Raw genomic sequence first — 16,595 nt, forward strand, 5'->3', positions numbered from 1 at the left:
TACAAGTTGAATGTAGCAAACTGGCACTGTCCCTCCATAGAGAATTATAACCATGAAAAGTGCGTTAAGAATCAAGACATGTGATTCACCAACAAAAAATCTATTTGAGCTAAGGGATGTCTTTATAAACAATCATTCACCACCTTTCCCAGTTAGAACTAATAGACTGTTTGAGTCATTAAATATAAATATACAAGTACCTCCGATAGTAAAGTTACCAGCCCATTGTACTTTGATTAAAGTAAAGACTTGCACTCACTTGAAATATTTATCAAAAAGTTACACATATAGTTCACATTATGCAATATATACCGATAGGTCTAAATAGCAACATGGAGTAGGATATGCAGTTATATCCCAGAACAAAACATCAATTTTCTATACCCAATAATACCTCAGTCTTCACAGCAGAGTTTTGTGCAATCAAAGTAGCCATCAAAATTATAAAGCAAACATCATTCAATAATTTTGTGATTTTTAGCGACTCAAGAAGTGCTATAGAAGCTGTTCAGAGTTACTATCCAAAAAATATTGTACAGCAAATTAAATTCGAACACCACAAATTGTATAAAAATGGAAGATATTGAAATATGTCGGATCCCTGCTCATGTGGGGATAAGAGGAAATGAATAGGCTGATAAAGCAGTAGTCCACATGATGAAAGCAAATGACGTAAACATCTCTAAAAGCGATTATATGAGATACATAAAAACTATAATTGTAGATAAATGACAAAACGTATGGAATTAAGAGACTGAAAATAATAAAGCAAATAAAACTATGTTAATAAATACAGTATATCAGAGAAAGAGACATGCACAAGTAATCCTCACTCGCCTCTGTATAGGCCACACTCGTCTGACACATGGGGACCTGATGAGCAGCCCACACATCCCTGCTCCCAAGTGTTCAGAGTGCAAGGTGTTTGTAACTGTCAGACATGTATTGTGAGTCCAAAGTATGACTACTTTTGGAAATAAACCAATAAAAGAAATTTTGTCAGAATCTCTTACATTGTCAGTAGTTCCGATTTTGACTTTTCTGAGGAACTGTGATTTAATTGATAAAATGTAAAACATTAGTGTTTAGTGAATTTTAAAACAAAATTTCAAAAAGTTACTTAACTAATTCTGATTTTTGATATGCCTTCAAAAAGTTACTTTAACTAATTCTGATTTTTCAGTAAACCTTTTTAGTATGTATGTATGGGGGACATGAGTAAATGTATTTATTGGGTGTGAGTGTTCTAGTATAAAAGCATTTGCCTTTGTGCAGTTTTTTCAGTTTATCTTGAATGACCTATTTGGTCCCAGTTCTTGGCCTAAGGGCTAGACTTGTCATTTTATCTAATCCTTCGGGCCAGCCCTAGGAGAGCTGAAAATCAGCTCAGTGGACTGGTTAAACTACTTTTATAGTAATAATAGTTAAGATTTGTTGGGTTCCTAGGCACACTGGTATAGAAGGGAACGAAATGGCTGCAAGATGTGATTTCTTAACTAAGAAGGTACCACATTTTGATATGCATCCAGTTATTGGAAGATACATCCATAAGAAATAGCAGCAGAGATGGACTTCCCCTATTTTATCCACAAATAGGGAGTACACAATTATTAGGAAAAGTATTGATTTTTGGAATTCAGGTTTTAATTGCATCAGAAGATTGGCAATCATCCTAACACAGCTTAGGATTGGCCATACCTGCTTCACCAATAGTTATATTTTAGAGGGAGCCAGTGCCCCAGTTTGTGCTCACTGTGATGGTCAGCTATCCATTGAGCACTTGCTGATGTTTTGTCGTAGATTTAATTGCCTAGGGGTGAAGTACTTAATAGCTGGGAAGACTATTTTAGAAATTTTAAATGATGGTGTTGAGGTAGATAACCTTATGGATTATGTGAAAGAATCTGGTTATTTTGATAAGATATGATTTCAGTATATTTAGTAAAGATTTTAGTAATTTTTATTTTATAAAGTATAGATTTTGTATTTACAGAGGTACCTCGAGATACGAAAGGCTCAGCTTACGAAAAACTCGAGATACGAAAGCCAATACGAAAAATTTAACGGCTCTACATACGAAAAGTTTTCAAGATACGAAAGGTTTCTGAAAGTCTGAGATTCACCCAGATAACAATTTTGAAAACTGCGCCGCGCGCAGCCATCTTAGTACTAGTAGACTCGCCACCATCCTCCTGCTCTCCCATTGGTTCCTGATGCTAGTCGCGGCCATGAAATCCTTCACTCCTATTGGCCAGCGTCCCTCCCATCATGCATCTACTATGTACACGTGGTGGCGTGCCTCGGCCACTCGGTGCCAGCATTGTTATAGTACGCACGCGGTATTCGTTTTCGGGATCGTCAATGTGTACGTTATTTAAAAAAAAAAAGTGACCAAGATCTCTCACATGGGATAAGTGATCAAGGTCTCTCTCATGGGATAACTGGAAACTTTGCAAGGTTGGTAGAATCTCCACTCCCTGCTGAACAGAGGGTGTAGACCAATCATTTACAACATGCATACCAGTATGTAGTGTACGTATAATCAAGGCACTTCAGTTTATGTTGAAGGTCAGCAGCCGAACATTCAGTACCCAAAAAATCAGTTTGCAAGAGAGAGCTTTGGTTGAACAGGGTTTTGATGGACACCAGGGCCAACAGTCATGAGGTGCAAAAAAAGAACCAAGTGATAAAAAACAAAGTTGAAATTCTGTAAAAATAAAAAAAATAAAAAATAAAAACCTACAAAAGTAAAAAAAAAAAAAAAAAAAAAAAAAAAAAAAAAAAAAAAGTTAAAAATCAAAAAAAGAAGAAAAAAAAAACAGCAGAAATTAAAGCCGCTTTTCATAAAGTGCAATCATTTGTAGAAGACACCCCCCGAAAAGGCTCACACAGGAACATTGTGTACGTATGTTTTTTAAAGTGTATGTACGTACATATGTACAAAAGAAAAAAAACGGCAGAAATTAAAGCTGCTTTTCATAAAGTGCAATCATTTGTAAAAGACACCCCCCGAAAAGGCTCACACAGGAACATTGTGAAAAGTAGGCAGAAGAAATCTTCCTTGGATAGTTACGTATGTACGTAGCCTCACTCGAAAGGTAAGCTTCCACATTTTATGTACAGTATATTTCTTGTATCCATGTACACTAATATACACTTTATTTACAGGTTATATTTTGCATTTTTTTTATTAATTTAGGTGTTGAATGGTCCAAATTGTTGTAGCAATTCATTGTTTATAGGTCAATTTAGCTTTATTATGAAATTTACTGGGGTGTTTTTGGAGGGCTTGGAACGGATTAGCCATTTTACATGTAACATGTGGTCCAAGATACGAAAACCTCATGATACGAAGGGCGCCTCGGAACGGATTAATTTCGTATCTCGAGGTACTACTGTATAATATTTCAATTTATTTTCTTATTAGTTTTTTCTATCATTTTTCATTTTTTATGTTCATATGTGAACACTGTTATCATTCATTTATTCATAATTTATCATACTAATTTATATCTATTCCATTTTCATTAGGGCGTTGAATAATCCTGATGGGTTTCGGCTCGTGGTCCTCATGACCTAAATTTCATAATCCATAAGAATTAAACATGTATAATGTGAATATCTAAAATGTAACCATCAGTTATCAGCTTTCAAAACTGCAAATTAATTGATAAAATATAAAAAGTAATTATTGAAAATACAAAAGCCCACAGGCCATTTAATAAATAAAAAAATCTGAATTTTAAAAATCTTAACCAGTATTCTAATTTTTATCATTACATACTAAGTTTTTTTTATTCTGCAGAAGGAAACAAGAGCAAGTGTATTGATGTATGCTTGTGTTTTAGAATAGAAGCATATGCTTTTTTTACATATTGTTAAAATTTCACTTTTCATTCATCATTTAGTCCCAGTGCTTGTCCTATGGCCTAGACCTGGTACTCCATTTCATTTCAGTTCTTCAGGCCAGCCCTATGAGAGCCATTAATCAGCACGGGTTTCAGTTAACTGTTTTAATAATGATGCAGTAAAAGTTATTTGGATGTTTACTTACTGTTAAAGTGAAAACCCACCCAGCCTCCCCACATCTTAGTGGGTAGTTTAGAAGAATGTGGACAAGACTTAAACATTCCAATACCACTTGCTGGAAAACCGGTTAACCCTTAAACGCCGAAGCGGTAAATAAAAAAATGACTCCCGTGTGCCGGAGGGGTTTGAGAGTGAGCGCGTAAACGGAAAAAATATTTTTTTCAAAAAATCACGGCACGCTTAGTTTTCAAGATTAAGAGTTCATTTTTGGGTCCTTTTTTTGTCATTGCTTGAAGTTTAGTATGCAACCATCAGAAATTATCATTATCATATATAAATAATGCGATATATGATAGCGCAAAAACGAAATTTCATATATAATTGTATTCAAATCGCGCTGTGCGCCAAACGGTTAGAGGTAACAAGTTACTTTTTTTTCGTTGTAATGTGCACTAAATTGCGATCATTTTGATATATAACACATTGTAAAACGATAAAAGCAACACAGAGAAAATATTATCACAAAATGATGCATGAATTTGTAGCGCGAGGATGTAAAAAAATAATTTTTTAAAAAATTCACCATAAATCGAAATATTGTTATAGAGACTTGCAATTTGTTTCAAAATGAAGGAAAATGATTGAATATTACGATACTGTAAGAGTTTTAGCTTACAAATGCAGTTTTCGACCATTTCGAACGAGTTAAAGTTTACCGAATGTCGAATTTTTGTTTAAAATTTTTTTTTATATGCAAATATAAAAAAAATGAAAAATGCTACAACCTTCCAATAATTTTTGTTATATTGTGCATGTTTTTGCGCACATTTCCATATATAAAACTCTAAAATAAGCGTAATATGAAAAGGCTCAAATATTAGGAGAATGTGACCTACGCGTTTCCGAGATTTTTGGCCGAGAATCTGCTCGCGGACGGAATAAAAATATTTTTTTTCAAATATTCACCATAAATCGAGATATTGTTCTAGAGACTTGCAATATGTTTTAAATTGAAGATAAATGATTGAATATTACTAGACTGTAAGATTTTTATGTTACAAATGCGTTTTTTGACCATTTCGGTTGAGTCAAAGTTGACCGATCGTAGTTTTTTCGTACTTATCGTAATTTATATGCAAATATTTCAAAAATGAGAAATGCTACAACCTTCCAATATTTTTTGTTATATTGTGCATGTTTTTGCGCACATTTCCATATATAAACCTCTGAAAAAAAGCGTAATATGAAAAGGCACAAATATTAGGAGAATGTGACCTACGCGTTTCCGAGATTTTCGGCCGAGAATCGGCGCGCGGACAGAATAAAAATTTTTTTTTTCAAATATTCACCATAAATCGAGATATTGTTCTAGAGACTTGCAATATGTTTTAAATTGAAGATAAATGATTGAATATTACTAGACTGTAAGATTTTTATGTTATAAATGCGTTTTTTGACCTTTTCGGTTGAGTCAAAGTTGACCGATCGTAGTTTTTTCGTACTTATCATACTTTATATGCAAATATTTCAAAAATGAGAAATGCTACAACCTTCCAATATTTTTTGTTATATTGTGCATGTTTTTGCGCACATTTCCATATGTAAACCTTTAAAAAAAGCGTAATATGAAAAGGCTCAAATATTAGGAGAATGTGACCTACGCGTTTCCGAGATTTTCGGCCGAGAATCGGCGGGCAAAGGGAAAAAAATATTTTTTTCAAAAATTCACCATAAATCGAGATATTGTTCTAGAGACTTGCAATTTGTTATAAAATGAAGACAAATGATTGAATATTACTAGACTGTAAGATTTTTATGTTATAAATGTGTTTTTTGACCTTTTCGGTTGAGTCAAAGTTGACTGATCGTAGTTTTTTTCATACTTATCGTACTTTATATGCAAATATTTCAAAAATGAGAAATGCTACAACCTTCCAATATTTTTTGTTATATTGTGCATGTTTTTGTGCACATTTCCATATATAAACCTTTAAAAAAAAGCGTAATATGAAAAGGCTCAAATATTAGGAGAATGTGACCTACGCGTTTCCGAGATTTTCGGCCGAGAATCGTCGCGCGGAGGGGAAAAATTTTTTTTCTTCAAATATTCACCATAAATCGAGATATTGTTCTAGAGACTTGCAATATTTTTTAAAATGAAGATAACTGATTGAATATTACTAGACTGTAAGATTTTTATGTTATAAATGCGTTTTTTGACCTTTTCGGTTGAGTCAAAGTTGACCGATCGTAGTTTTTTTCGTACTTATCGTACTTTATATGCAAATATTTCAAAAATTATAAATGCTACAACCTTCCAATATTTTTTGTTATATTGTGCATGTTTTTGTGCACATTTCCATATATAAACCTTTAAAAAAAAGCGTAATATGAAAAGGCTCAAATATTAGGAGAATGTGACCTACGCGTTTCGGAGATTTTCGGCCGAGAATCGGCGCGCGGAGGGAATAAAAATATTTTTTTCAAAAATTCACCATAAATTGAGATATTGTTCTAGAGACTTGCAATTTGTTTTAAAATGAAGATAAATGATTGAATATTACTAGACTGTAAGATTTTTATGTTATAAATGCGTTTTTTTGAAACTTTCGGTTGAGTCAAAGTTTGAATGATCGTTTTTTCGTACTTATCGTACTTTATATGCAAATATTTCAAAAATGAGAAATGCTACAACCTTCCAATATTTTTTGTTATATTGTGCATGTTTTTGCGCACATTTCCATATATAAAACTATAAAATAAGCGTAATATGAAAAGGCACAAATATTAGGAGAATGTGACACCGAGTTTCGGAGATTTTCGGCCGAGAATCGGCGCGCGAAGAATAAAAAATATTTTTTTCAAATATTCACCATAAATCGAGATATTGTTCTAGAGACTTGCAATTTGTTTTAAAGTGAAGGTAAATGATTGAATATTACTAGACTGTAAGTAATTTGCTTACCCCCAAAAAAAAAATATTTACAATATATATATATATATATATAATATATATATATATCTATATATATATATATATATATATATATATATATATATATATATATATATATATATATATATATATATACTTATAATATATATATATATATAACAATAGTAAAATATATATATTACATTCTTCGATTCTGGTACCAATACATAAATAAAAGGAATGCAGGTGACACTTCTCTTTTCACATACAATGAAATGTCTTATTATTATTTTATCATGCATAGATACGGATATATAAAAAATGGTAATAAATATAAAAATAAATATAAAATAAATGCAGAATACTCACTCGTAATCCTGACTCTTCGTTCTATTCTTGTTTTCTCTCCTCCATTGAAGAGTCTTGCATTTTTTTCCACTCGACATGACGAGGTACAGGTGGAGGAGGGAGATGCGCGCCCTTACTGCTGATGGACCCTGCCCCGGCGGCCCCGTGCGCCCTCCGCTGTCGGTTTAGGGGGCGCACTTCAATAAACATGACCTAGTGTGGTACTTTCGGTCACACTCCCCTATCCTGCAAAGAGCAACTTTGCAGAGACGACAGAAGAACCGGGTGTCTCTCCTTCTGCCATTCATAAGGCACACCCGGCACCGTTTCTGCCTTCGCCCTTCTAAGGTCTCCAGTATGTGTTCCCCTGGCTGCAGCCGACACGCAGGGTCCACTACCCGACGAGAAGCGGTGATGGCGGGGCCGGCAGCAAGAGAGGCGTCGTCAGCAGGGGCGTCGTCAGCAGGGGCGGCTGCAGCAGGGGCGGCGGCAGCAGGGGCGTCGTCAGCAGGGGCGGCGGCAGCAGGGGCGTCGTCAGCAGGGGCGGCGGCAGCAGGGGCGTCGTCAGCAGGGGCGGCGGCAGCAGGGGCGGCGGCAGGTCGAGCGAAGTTGGCCCTCCTATCTGCCCTTTCCTCTAGGGGCAGATCTGCAGCTCAGGGCAGGGGGTCAGTTATGGAAGGCCACTCATCGGGATCGAAGTTGATGAGGGCATTCCCGGCTACCTCTAGGGACTGTATGTGGGGTCAACCTCGAAGATTGTCACCGCGGTACCCACAGTACAGTATGTAGGCATTTTGGAGGGCCAACTGAAGGATGTATTTGAGGAGCTTCTGTGTCCACCTTCTGGTTCTCCTGGCGAAGGGATAGTACTGGATGAGCTGATCAAAGAGATCAACTCCTCCCATGTGCCTGTTGTAGTGCCCAATGACAGTAGGCCGCTCGGTACGAAACTCCTCAAACACAACTCGGCCCTGTCGACGTGTCTTCTTCCGCTGTACGATCTCTTTCTTTGGGATTGGGGTTTTTTTTTTTTTTTTTTTCAATGACTCGTCGTAATCTGGGGCCAGTCGGACACCCTTCCAACCAGTGACGAAGACAGCGCCCTTCCGCCGCCACTCTGTCTCTCCTCTTGCCAGGTGTTGCAGATGATTAGCGAACCTCTTGAGGACATTCGGGGCCCCACGCACCAACCGAAGGGTACCACTGACGTGAACACCTGCTTCATACAGTTCCTGGGCCAGGGATACCGAGTTATAATAATTATCCATAAACAGGTGATATCCCTGGTTACGGAAACGTCCCACAAGGTTGAATACAGTGTCACGCAGCGTGGAGAAGACCCCGGTATACACTGAAAAGTCCACAACGTATCCAGTGTTGGCCTCGGTAATGAGAAAGAATTTCACACCGTATTTCTTTGGCTTCTTGGGGTTATACACTTTTATACTAAGACGTCCTTTGTAAGGCATCATCCCCTCATCCAAAGACAGGTTCTTTCCAGGAATCACGAGATTACTACACCGCTCACGGATATAATCCAACACTCTACGCACTAAAATGAGGCGATCACTGTTATTCCGGGGTATGGCCCTTTGGTTGAAGGCGTTGAAGTACCTGTCCAAAGCCAGGAAATTATCACGGGACATAACGCCAGGCACATTCGGCATACATAAAAAATAATTTCTCCTCCAATATTGCCTTACGTCGACAGCAGGTGTCATACCAAAATAAATGTGGAGCCCCAAAAAATGCGCCATGTCAATGAGGTTGCAACCCCGCCAGTAATACGACAAAGTCGTCCTCAGCTCATACCGGCAGTACCGAGCGTAGTCCACCGTCTCGTGTACCAGGTATTCCAGCAATTCCCGCGTCAGGAAAAGCTGGATGAACCCCAAAACAGTCAGGGGTACTGGTACGGTCATCCCAGGGGTTGCCGTGAAGGGGTGCATGTTAGGAGGGGTGGGGGTCCTCCGCCCGCCCACCCCTCCGTCACTCTCCGACGACTGACCTGACCCTTCACCTTGGCTGGCGCGACGAGCCGACCTTCTATGTGCCCGTGCACAGCGCACGCGTGTGGGCACGATGCACATCTCCCCCCCCCACCCCCCCCCCCGTTGGCCCATCACCCTCACTTAGGCCCTCACTTTCTGTATCGTCCTCTGCGATAAAACTTGAGCCCGTATCCCCACCCTCCCCCTCCTCCTCAGATTCCCCCTCGTAAGCACTGAACCCACTGAATTCGAGCTCACTTTCGGGATGTGAGCCTCGAACGGACATTGGGGGCAAATATTCATCCTCACTTTCATCGGGACTGATGTCCTCATCACTCGATGACCATCCGCCATCAAAATGAGGACTTGCGACATGTTCCCGATCAAGCTCCGAAAGATATTCGTCTATGTCCCTTGGTTGGAGGCCTCCTAAATGCCTACGAATGCCCCTAAGGACGCCCACATGCTTCCTAGGGATAACCAAAGGCATACGATGTGTTCCTGAAACACTTTCAGCCACACGTGGCTGCACAGAACAGCCTTGAGGCGCGGGGTCATGCTGGGTGCTTGGCCCCTCGCCAGCATCCAGGTCCAAAACTCGCCTTACACGATCCCTTCCGACGGGTAAAACGCGCCTTTCACGGTTCACACGTCGTTGAGACATATCTACGAATGTCCTGTAGCAATACAAATTCTCAAAGTCTCGCACAAGTCCAGAAAAACACGCTTTTCACGAAAGATCGCTCTTGGATGGTGCGCTACTGATGCTGGCTGGAGCGAGAAGAAGGGATATCGCGCATGCGCACCTGGGTCACGCTTCAAAACAAAACAACGCCTTGATCCGTGAACTCCCAGCATCCCCCAAGGCGCGTGATTCAAAAGTTTTAGGCTGGTAGGCCTATAAGTATTTTTCCGCGAATTTAAAAAAAAACTTTCGCGTGTCGACGTAAAATACGTCCAGTCGGCACCCGACAGACAATATATCTCTACGTAAAATACGTCCAGTCGGCGTTTAAGGGTTAATTCATTTTTAATGCTGATTGCACCTAATGGCATGGGGGGATATAAGCTAACTTTAACTGCAGGTAAGTATCCAAATAATTTTTCCGTGTTCATTTTTCATCTTTATAATAATGCTTATCATAAATTGCTATGTGTTTCTCCAGTGTATGAAAAAAATTTGAAATTATGAGTATCAATCAAATTCTAACATTAATGTTTACTCATATAACTTTGCATTATTCCTATCATAGCTTTGCATTATTCCTACCACAGGCCCAGGAAGATGCATTTGAGAGTGCTGGTGAACATGAAACTTCAGAGACACTTACGGACTTGAAAATTTCAAGTGATCTTCCCCCTTCGCTGCAGAATAAATCATTTTTCCCATCTCGCAAAAATAGTAATTTGTATACTCCAGGAGCTATGTTGGGTCGTCCAATATTAATGCCTTCAGTTCCAACCAAAGGCCGGAGGTAAGAATTCAAAGTTATTTGGGGTAAAACTGCTGTTAAAGGTAGGTTAAATCATCTCACCATTAGGTATATTCAGCATTGAGAATAAAAGCATAATGCTTGGTTGACCTAGATGGACACTGTAATCACCTTGTTCCCTCTAGGTGCCACTGGAATGTTTACATTCTTGTCAGAATTCTTCATGCTGTGCCCTTGTACATTGGTTTGTACATTGGTCTGAATTGGCTGTAATAATTTTTACTTTTATATATAAGTGACTTACACAGTAATTACATAGTTAATATTAATTTTCCACATATGGTAGCCTGAATTCAAATTTCGCGGGTAGCACTCAATTGCTCAGTGTGTGTATACAGTACCGTCCCCTAGCGGCATTATTAGGAATGACTTAGGTTACCACCTTAGTCTGTTTTCTGCCGTATTTGATGAAACATCATACGGTTACAGCAGCTTATTCTTATTTTCCAGTTATATCACCAGATTTCGGTGGTATTACTCAACCACTTAACGTGTATTTCATAGTCTTCAAGCAGAAATCTTTCAGGATGAGACTCTTCTTTTTTTGTTATTACCTTGATTCGGATTAATCAACAAGCCAGCTTCTTGAAAGTCGCTGGTAATAGTTTTGTCTTAAAAGTAATTCTTGAATGCTCCACCGTTCCTTTTGGCCAAAACTTCTGCATTTATGATATATTTACCAGGCATAGGCTATGGCTATCCACTGGTGAATGATTGCCTTAAAAGTAATTCCCGAATGTTAATATCATTTCATTTGGTCAGACTTTTGCTTTTAGGATTTCTTTACCATCCATAGGTTATTCACAAGCCGCTGGTAAGTAATTACCTTAAAATAATTTTTGAATTTTACCATTCCTTTGGGCCAAATATTTTCATTTAGGTCAAAACATTTGTAATATGTTTTGTTTACTGGGCCTGGGCTACTCATCACACTTTCCTTTGCGGAGAACTATAGGGCTAAAGTGTAGACTGTAGTGTTGGAATGTAGTAAGGAGAAACTGGTGCATGTTTGGCTGCAGTGAGCCTTAGGTGGAAACGTTCTTGTCAGCCGAGCACTTAATACTACTACCGGGTCTTGCTTCAGCAATACATTGGAACATTACAGAGAAGGTTTTAACAATGGGATCATTTCTAGCGCCTAGGTGGATCCGGTTAAAAAACAGATGAAAGCAAGGAATCTTGTGATATCTGGCAACACATGCCTAGATCAGGTGAAGAGTGGTCAAAGACCACTCACCTACGCCACCGCGTCATTTCTTTAACTGCCTGGGTGAGAGTGGTGGTTAACCCTTAAACGTCTATTGGACGTATTTTACGTCGACAAAAATTGTCTGTCGGGTGCTTAATTGATGTAAAATACGTTGACGCTTAAAAGTTTTTTTTAAATATTTGCGTAAAAATAGTTATAGGCCTATTTGGCGAAAAATTTGAATCATGCGCCTTGAGGGAGGCTGGGAGTTCCCGGATCAAGATGTTGTTTTGCTTACAAGCGTTACCCAGGTGTGCATGCATGAATTTCTTTCTACTCGCACTAAAAAGCATCAGCGACACATCTGAGAAATTATTTCGTCACTTTGTCGTAATTTTTGCTCCGTGTTATATTTGCCATTACATAGAGTTTTATATAGGAAAATGTATGCAATTTCATGTAGAATGCAACAAGAAACAACCCATGGTTGTAACTATCAGGTTTGAAATATTTTCATATAAATCACGATAAGTGCCAAAATTTCGACCTTCGGTCAACTTTGACTCTACCGAAATGGTCGAAAAACGCAATTGTAAGCTAAAACTCTTACATTCTAGCAATATTAAATCATTTACCTTCATTTTGCAACAAATTGGAAGTCTCTAGCACAATATTTTGATTTATGGTGAAATTTTGAAAAAAACTTTTTCCTTACGTCCGCCCGGTAACTGCCAAAAAAATCAGAAATTCTTTCGTCAGATTCTCGTAATGTTTGCACCGTTTAATATTAGCGATTACTTAAAGTTTTATATATGAAAATGTGCACAATTTCATGTAGAATACAACCAAAAACAACCCATGGTTGTAGCTTTTATCAGTTTTGAAATATTTTCAAATAAATCACAATGTGGCAAAATTTTAACCTTCAGTCAACATTGACTCAACCAAAATGGTCGAAAAAACGCAATTGTAAGCTAAATCTCTTACGATCTAGTAATATTCAATTATTTACCTTCATTTTGCAACAAATTGGAAGTCTCTAGCACAATATTTCAATTTATGGTGAATTTTTGAAAAAAAAACTTTCCTTACGTCCGCGCGGTAACTGCCGAAAAAAATCAGAAATTCTTTCATCAGATTCTCGTATTGTTTGCTCTGTTTTATATTAGCCGTTACATAAAGTTTTATATATGAAAATGTGTGCAATTTCATATAGATTACAACAATAAACAACCCATGGTTGTAGCTTTTATCAGTTTGTAATATTTTCATATAAGTCACGATAAGTGCCAAAATTTCAACCTTCGGTCAACTTTGACTCAACCGAAATGGTCAAAAAACGCAATTGTAAGCTAAAACTCTTACATTCTAGCAATATTCAATCATTTACCTTCATTTTGTAACAAATTGGAAGTCTCTAGCACAATATTTCGATTTATGGTGAATTTTTGAAAAAAAGTTTCTTTAGGTCCTCGCTGTAACTGCTGAAAAAATAAGAAATTCTTCCGTCAGTTTGTCGTAATGTTTACTCCATTTTATATTAGCCATTGCATAAGTTTTATATATGAAAATGTGCGCAATTTCATGTAGAATACAACTAAAAACAACCAATGGTTGTAGCTTTTATCAGTTTTGAAATATTTTCATATAAATAACGATAAGTGCCAAAATTTCAACCTTTGGTCAACTTTAACTCGACCGAAATGGTCGAAAAACGCCATTGTAAGCTAAAACCCTTACAGTCTAGTAATATTCAATCATTTCTTTTTATTTTGAAACAAATTGAAAATCTCTAGCACAATATTTCGATTTATGGTGAATTTTTGAAAAAAAACATTTTCCTTCCCTCTGTGCGCGGTATCTCGGCCGCAAAGCTCCTAAATGCTTGAGTCACTTTGTCGTAATATTTGCACCATTTTATATTAGCCGTTATATAGAGTTTTATATATGAAAATGTAGAATACAACAAAAACTAACTCATGGTTGTAGCTTTTATCATTTTTGAAATATTTGCATATTAAATCACGATAAATATAAAAAATCAATATTTGGTCAACTTTGACTCTACCAAAATGGTAAAAAAACGCAATTTTATGCTAAAACACTTACAGTCTAGTAATGTTCAATCACTTACCTTTATTTTGCAACAAACGGGAAGTCTCTAGCACAGTATTTTGATTTATGGTGAATTTTTGAAAAAACTTTTTCCTTCCCCCTGCGCGTGGTATCTCAGCTGGAAAGCTCTGAAATGCTTGAGTCACTTTGTCTTAATATTTGCACCGTTTTTTATTAGCCGTCATATAGAGTTTTAAAAATGTGCACAATTTCATGTAGAATACAACAAAAAATAACTCATGGTTGTGGCTTTTATCAGTTTTGAAATATTTGCATATAAATTACGATAAATAAAAAAAAATTGACATTTGGCCAACTTTAACTCAACTGAAATGGTTGAAATATGCAATTGTAAGCTAAAACTCTTACAGGCTAGTAATATTCAATCAATTACCTTCAATTTGCAACAAATGGGAAGTCTCTAGCACAATATTTTGATTTATGGTGAATTTTTGAAAACTTTTTTTTTCTTTTTTTGTCCGCACAGTACGAATTCATGCATCATTTTGTGATAATATTTCCTTTGTTGCTTTGATCGTTTTTCAATATGTTATATACCAAAATGATTGAAATTTAGTGCACAATACAATGAAAAAAAGTGAACTCACTAGCTTTAACCGTTTTGCTCACAGCACGATTATTCATTTCTGATGGTTGTGTACTAAACTTCAGGCAATGACAAAAAAAAGGAGCCAAAAATGAACTCTTAGTCTTAAAAATTAAGCGTGCTGTGATTTAAAAAAAGAAAAAAAAAAAAAAAAAAAAAAAAAAAATTCCGCTTCGGCGCTTGCTCCCGAACCCTGCCGGCATACGGGAGACGATTTCTGAAATACCGCTTAGGCCTTTAAGGGTTAACCTCTCGGTTCATTGCCTATTTCGCTTTTGTTTAGTGTCTGTGTGGAAGATATTATCACGTGCAGCAGGTGCTGTTCTAATTTTTGTACCATAACGAATCCTTGCATGGAATGCCTGGCATGGCGTAAAGAGCAGTAGAAGTCATTTTATAGCAAGAGAGTATCCAAGGGTTTCGACTCTTCCTTAATGGAAAGGTTTTTCGCCTCTTCCCGATGCTTCGTCTCCTGCAGTATTCACCCCCCATAGTAGCGTTGTTCCTGTTTCTCCTTCCTTTTCTTCCATTGATTTGTCGCTTGAAGTACTATTAGGAGGCCACCAGGCTGATTTTGTAATGTCGCCCCTTCTTCTTCGGGAGTTAATTTGATTCCTGGGAAGATGGAGGCTTTTTCATCATTCTCATTTATTCCAGAGTTAGAGGTGTCCAAGATGGCGGCAATTTGGAAGACGCTCAGGCTATGGGGTCCCCTGTCCTTGGAGGGGTTGCTAGCGCACTTTATGGAGGCTCGCTACCTCCCCTCCTCAGGCTGGCCAGGTCATCCCCCCTCCTCCCAGCCTCCTCTTCGTGGTTAGCCGAGGTCAGCCATCTTGTATTGCTCTGCCAGTGACTGCTGCTGCTTCTTTGAGTCAGAGGGTAGCCGTGGCGTCAGCCCCGTCGATGACGTCACAGGATCTGTCTTTGTGTATTCTTCCGCCAGTGGCGTCTGATTCCCCTTCACTCACACCAAGGGAAAGCCATGACGTCATCACCACTTGTGACGTCACTCCCAGTCATCTCCTCTGCACTGCCTTTCTCAGCTGTGACGTCATCCCTGCCGCCCAGTTCACTACATCCCCCTTCCATGTCATCGGAGCCTTCTCTTACAGATCAGTCTGAGGTTATATGCGAGGCAGTGCTTAACCCTTAAATGCTGAAGCGGTATTTTAAAAATCGTCTCATGTATGCCAGCCGCGTTCGCGTGAGCGCCGAAGCGGAAAAAATGTTTTTTTTTTTAAATCACAGCACTCTTAGTTTTCAAGATTAAGAGTTCATTTTTGGCTCCTTTTTTGTCATTGCCTGAAGTTTAGTATGCAACCATCAGAAATGAAAAAAATATCACTATCATATATAAATATTGGGATATATGACAGCGCAAAAAAAATTTCATATATAATTGTATACAAATCGCGCTGTGAGCAAAACTGTTAAAGTTAACAAGTTAATTTTTTTCGTTGTATTGTACACTAAATTGCAATCATTTTGGTATATAACACATTGTAAAATGATCAGGGCAACACAGATAAAATATTATCACAAAATGATGCATGAATTCGTAACGCACAGACATAAAAAAAAAGCTGTTTTCAAAAAATCACCTTAAATTAAAATATTTTGCTAGAGACTTCCCGTTTGTTGCAAAATGAAGGTAATTGATTGAATATTAATAGACTGTAAGTTTTGTAGCTTACAATTGCAGTTTTCAACCATTTCGGTTGAGTTAAAGTTGACCGAAGGACAAATATTTTCTATATCGTTATTTTTATGTAAATATTTCAAAACTGATAAAAGCTACAACCATGGGTTGTTTATTGTTGTTTTCTACATGAAATAGCACACATTTTCATATATAAAACTTTATGTAACGGCTAATTTAAAATGGTGC

The 16,595-nt window shown here is 37.6% G+C and overlaps 2 protein-coding genes across 2 annotated transcripts in view; one reads left to right on the forward strand and one right to left on the reverse strand.

Annotated features, from left to right (window-relative positions):
- LOC135217703 (26S proteasome non-ATPase regulatory subunit 12-like) overlaps window positions 1–16,595 on the reverse strand; it is a 431,722-nt gene that overhangs the window by 123,795 nt on the left and 291,332 nt on the right. The window lies entirely within an intron of this gene.
- The window catches only part of LOC135217684 (uncharacterized), a 214,439-nt gene that overhangs the window by 26,923 nt on the left and 170,921 nt on the right, over window positions 1–16,595 (forward strand). The window contains exon 2 of the mRNA XM_064253654.1: window positions 10,579–10,778. Coding sequence (XP_064109724.1) covers window positions 10,579–10,778 — 200 coding nt within the window. The remainder of the gene's footprint in view (window positions 1–10,578; window positions 10,779–16,595) is intronic.

The sequence above is a fragment of the Macrobrachium nipponense genome, chromosome 19 (assembly GCF_015104395.2).
Source record: "Macrobrachium nipponense isolate FS-2020 chromosome 19, ASM1510439v2, whole genome shotgun sequence".
NCBI lineage: Eukaryota > Metazoa > Arthropoda > Malacostraca > Decapoda > Palaemonidae > Macrobrachium > Macrobrachium nipponense.